Source organism: Sapajus apella, unplaced genomic scaffold, assembly GCF_009761245.1.
Source record: "Sapajus apella isolate SASKATOON/1434 unplaced genomic scaffold, GSC_monkey_1.0 scaffold3, whole genome shotgun sequence".
In the NCBI taxonomy this organism is placed as follows: Eukaryota; Metazoa; Chordata; class Mammalia; order Primates; family Cebidae; genus Sapajus; species Sapajus apella.
The window spans coordinates 4,769,530-4,773,986 of NW_022436943.1; the positions used below are offsets into that span (position 1 = coordinate 4,769,530).

At 45.5% G+C, this 4,457-nt stretch overlaps 1 protein-coding gene across 2 annotated transcripts in view; it reads right to left on the reverse strand.

Annotated features, from left to right (window-relative positions):
• Nucleotides 1–4,396, reverse strand: part of PTDSS1 (phosphatidylserine synthase 1) — a 69,890-nt gene extending 65,494 nt beyond the window's left edge. The window contains exon 1 of one of the 2 annotated variants that reach the window (XM_032248593.1): nucleotides 3,862–4,189. In XM_032248593.1, coding sequence (XP_032104484.1) covers nucleotides 3,862–4,040 — 179 coding nt within the window. In that variant the 5' untranslated portion in view covers nucleotides 4,041–4,189. Of the gene's footprint in view, nucleotides 1–3,861 lie in introns of both variants that reach the window. The other variant, XM_032248588.1, reaches the window with a different exon arrangement.
• Between the last annotated feature and the right edge of the window lie 61 nt (nucleotides 4,397–4,457).

The following is a 4,457-nucleotide window of genomic DNA, read 5'->3' on the forward strand; positions in this document are numbered from 1 at the left end:
ATTCTAAAATGTGGCAAATTGCTTTTCTTTTGAGACAGGGTCTTACTCTGTTCAGTGAGTATGGTGGAGGCTGGAATATGGTGGTGCGATGTCAGCTCACTGCAACCTCTGCCTCCTAGCCTCAGGTGCTCCTCTTACCTCAGCCTCCAGGTGCATGCCACCATACCCGGCTAATTTTTATTTTGTTTTGTTTTGTAGAGATGGGTTTTACCATGTTGCCCAGGCTAGAAACGAACTTTTTCAAATAGGAAAATGATTAGGTAGTATCTAACTTTATTTTTAATTATGATGATAAAGACAGGAGATTTAAACACTACGGCTTAACAGGGAATTGGCCTAAGTGCCATCTAACAAAAGAACTACTGGACAAATCCAAATTTGTCTCAGACTTCGGTACAAGGTATCTAATCCTCTGTACTCTTAAATTCTTTCTGGGTCTCTGAAGCACGTTACCCAGGTACTGTTTCTCACATACTGGCTATATGACATCCCAGAAGTATACTTTCTTCCTTGTTCTCTTAGACAACTAGTCTGTGCAAAACAAACCTTAAGACATATTTTTTAAGTTTTACAGAAAGAATGGCACCAAACAATTGTCCAACTAAAATCCGTATAAAATAAGTATAGGGTACTGGAGTTAATCATTACAAAAGAGCATAGGATAAATTTTCATTTAAGAAGTCATTACTTTCCGTCTTTATGGAGGAAGACAGAGCTATCATTGTAATGCCCCCAAAATGAGTGAGATTTAGTAAGTGCTAATTCTGTTAATGGTGCTTATGATTTTACATAAAGTGAAACTTCTTATTAATTAGTTCTTCATTATGTGATTTCTTTGTCTTTATGAAATTAGTGGAAGAAATAAAATTGTTAACATTTTTGGAAGAGGTCACAGTCTGAGGTTCAGATTATAGTTCTTCTATCATTTTGGACAAGCTGTTAAAATTCATATTCATTTCTTATACTTTCACTGCTGCAATTTATTGACTGCCATGGCAGAATATGATATAAAGGGAAATTTCAGAAAAATATGACTTTCCTTTTATTATTTGTTTGTTCTTTTTTTTTTTTTTTTTTGAGACAGAGTTTTGCTCTTGTCGCCCAGGCTGGAGTACAGTGGCACGATCTCGACTCACTGCAATCTCCGCCTCCCAGGTTCAGGCAATTCTCCTGCCTCAGCCTCTTGAGTAGCTGAGACTACAGGCGCGAACCACCACGCCCGGCTAATTTTTGTATTTTTAGTAAAGACAGAGTTTCACCATCTTGGCCAAGATGTTCTCGATCTCCTGATCTTGTGATCCACCCGCCTCAGCCTCCCAAAGTGCTGGGATTACAGGCATGAGCCACCATGCCTGGCCAAATGTAACTTTCTACATAAGAAGACAGAAAAAGAAATCTATTTTGAAAGGACCTAGAATAATATTAAAGATGAAAGGCTGAAACAAATGGCTCATTCTTGCTTCTCATTATTTAAAACAAAATACTACAATTATTTTTATAATTTCCAAAGAAACTCCCTCACTAATTTCATTATTTCAAACCTACACATAAGATGAAGTTAAACTGAAGCTAACATGAAACAGGTATTATGTTATCTATTGTCTATTTCTCTAATGCTTTTATCCTTCTTCTCAATTACTGAGGATACTCATTCAATAACAAATATAACTTAGAAGACACTAGCATACAATGAAATCACATCATAATAACAACTAATGTTTATTAAGCACATAATACTTGCCATGCACTGAGCTAAACACAGATTAACTAAAAAGATAAATTTAATCCTGACAGCTAATCCTGACAGATTAATATATTGACATTTTCATTTTACATACAGATAAGGAAACTGAGGCCTAGCAAAATTATGTGGTCACACAGCTATTAAGTGATAAAATCAGGCAACATAATGAAGTATTTGAAAGTAACCACAGTTAGCGACACGACTGATTTCTCTCCAAAGCTAGAAATAGGTCTGGTCAGGTACTGTGGAAAGGTCTGGTATTATCCTGTTGCACAATCTTAGCAGATTTTATAGTAATAGTGGCAAGATCCCTCAATCATTAAAGAGCAAGTAATTGTTCCTTTAGCTTTATATCTATAGGTAGATTCTTTCAAATGGATAAACACTTACATAACAAGAACCAAGAGTCAAGTGAATCCTGGAGGTAAGGAACAAGTGTGATGTGGGAGAATATTAGTTTTACGAGCATTCGAAAAACTGCAGTTATTCCCAAGGCAGGCACAACCGCACTCGTGTGTGTACATAAACGACTGTGTAGGAGGCAATTTACTTTATGTTGTACAGTGCTGTCACATATGTCACACATATATCCTTTAACTGCTCCTCCTTCCAAATACTAGAAGTTCTCTCAATCCTTGTGATTACCCAATATATATATCCCTACACATTTTCTGCTGACCCTGACAAAGAACCTTGATTGTTGGATAAAAATACTGGGAGAGAAGTAACTGACATGAATTGTACATTGTGCACCAGGGACTCTGCTAGATGCATTCACACACATTCATTTACTCTTCATAACCCTGTATGAGGTAAGTACATATTTCATCACCATTTTACAAGTGTGGCCTCTGAGGCTCAGAGCAAGGTTATGCAACTTAACCAAGGACACATAGCCAGTTTTGAAACCAACAGCGTGGCTCAAAAACTATACTACTCAAACTTGGCCTTTTAAGCCACAACAGCGAGCGAGGGAGGTGTGACTTTCCTTTCTTTAAAGAGGTTCATTCAGAAAGTACAAATTCTTCTAAGTAGGAACCACGGTGTGTACCCACTAATGAACCAGGGATAAATTCGTTCCCTGGGTTAGGGATGAGGGGCCACAGGCGCAGTGCCATAGAGTTACATGAGGTGTGTTCAAGATTTGGGCTGGGCAGCTCCTATGAACAGGTATATGTTAGAATGCATGTGTGTGTTTTCAGGGGAATAAGAGAGTTGTGTTATGCTGTGTGAGGTTTAAGTGTTTCATTTAACACACAGCAGTTACTATATACCAGGCACCATTAAAATAGCTGGACAAGATCACATTTCAGCATGTATGTTAGGTGAGTGAGCAGGGTATGCATTGCGTGATGTGTGGCGAGCTGCTGTCTGTGCAGCTACATACACATAAGGTTATGGGTATTGGGCTGTGCTGGAAGGGAAAGGTCCGCTGTGATGTGTGTGTTTAGAATGGCAGTTTGTGCTGTGGTACAGATGGTAGCGTTTGAGGCTGGGGGAAGGATTATGCTGGATTACTTGTGTGCAATGCAGACGGGAAGTGCTGCAGGGGAAAGACAGTGTATGTAGCGCACATGTGGATTTTGTGTGCATTACGGATCATGCTGAATACCGGAGTTCCACAGGAAAGGATCTAGGTTGTGACCTGGGCCTATGTATGGTGCGTGCAGGTGCTGTGGATTGGGGTGCTTCGTATGTGTAGCGGTGTGTGCTAAAAGTGGTGCATACAAGATGATTCACGCGGTGTGCTGGGTAGGGACGGGGGCTGGAGCATTGCAGAGGTGGGCCCCGCGTCGTGATGTTGTGTGGAGCGATGCCGAGTGTGGTAGGTGGGGATGGGGGGGGGGGATCGTGCTAAGTGACTCGCGTGCGTTCCCTGTGTAACCGGAGGCGCTGTATGGAGAAGCAGCATTGAGGGGTGGGGGAGCAGGCTACCTTGCTGTGAGACACCGGGCGGGCGGAGGGGCTGCGTGGGCGGCGGGCTGCCAGCGCGAGTGCTTGGAGCAGCCAGCCGGCTTCCTCACCCAGAGCCATGCCGGGCCATCCTCCCTGCCACCCCCCCTCCCGCCTCTTCCCTCGCCCTTGGACGCGCCCCCTGCACCACCGGGCCGCCCCACCTGGTAAAGGCGAAGTACATGAGGCTGACGATGGTGAAGCTGAGCAGGGTGATGGTGTGCGGCCGGTAGAAGAAGTCAATGGTGATGTCCTCCACTTGCTGCTCGTTGATCATCCGGAAATGCATTTTGTAGTTCACATCATCCTTGCTCAGCGTCCGGCTCCCCACGCAGGACGCCATGGCCCGCTTCCCCGTCCTGTCGCGGTGGCGGCGGCCCCAGCCCGCGGAGGCCGGGACCCCGGGGGTGACGAGCCACAGTAGGAGAATTGCCGGACTGCGAAGCCGGGTCTGGCGCCCAGCAAAGGCTGGGAGCTGAGGAAAGGACAGGCGCGAGAGGGCGGGGTCGCGGCGCCGCCACCGCGGCCTGGGACAGGGGGCGCCGCCGACCGTCCCCACGCTGTTGTCCCGGCCGAGGCATCTCTATGCACTCGAGGAGACTTCAGACTTCAAGTCCACGGGGACCCAGGAGAGGGGCATGCCGGAGAAGGGCAACTGGGCCCCCTGGCTGACTCTTTCTCGCCCACGCAGCCAGCCGTCTCCCCGCGCAGCCCGGCACATGGTCTCGCCCACTCCGGCCGCAGCCCACGTGGGCCGGGG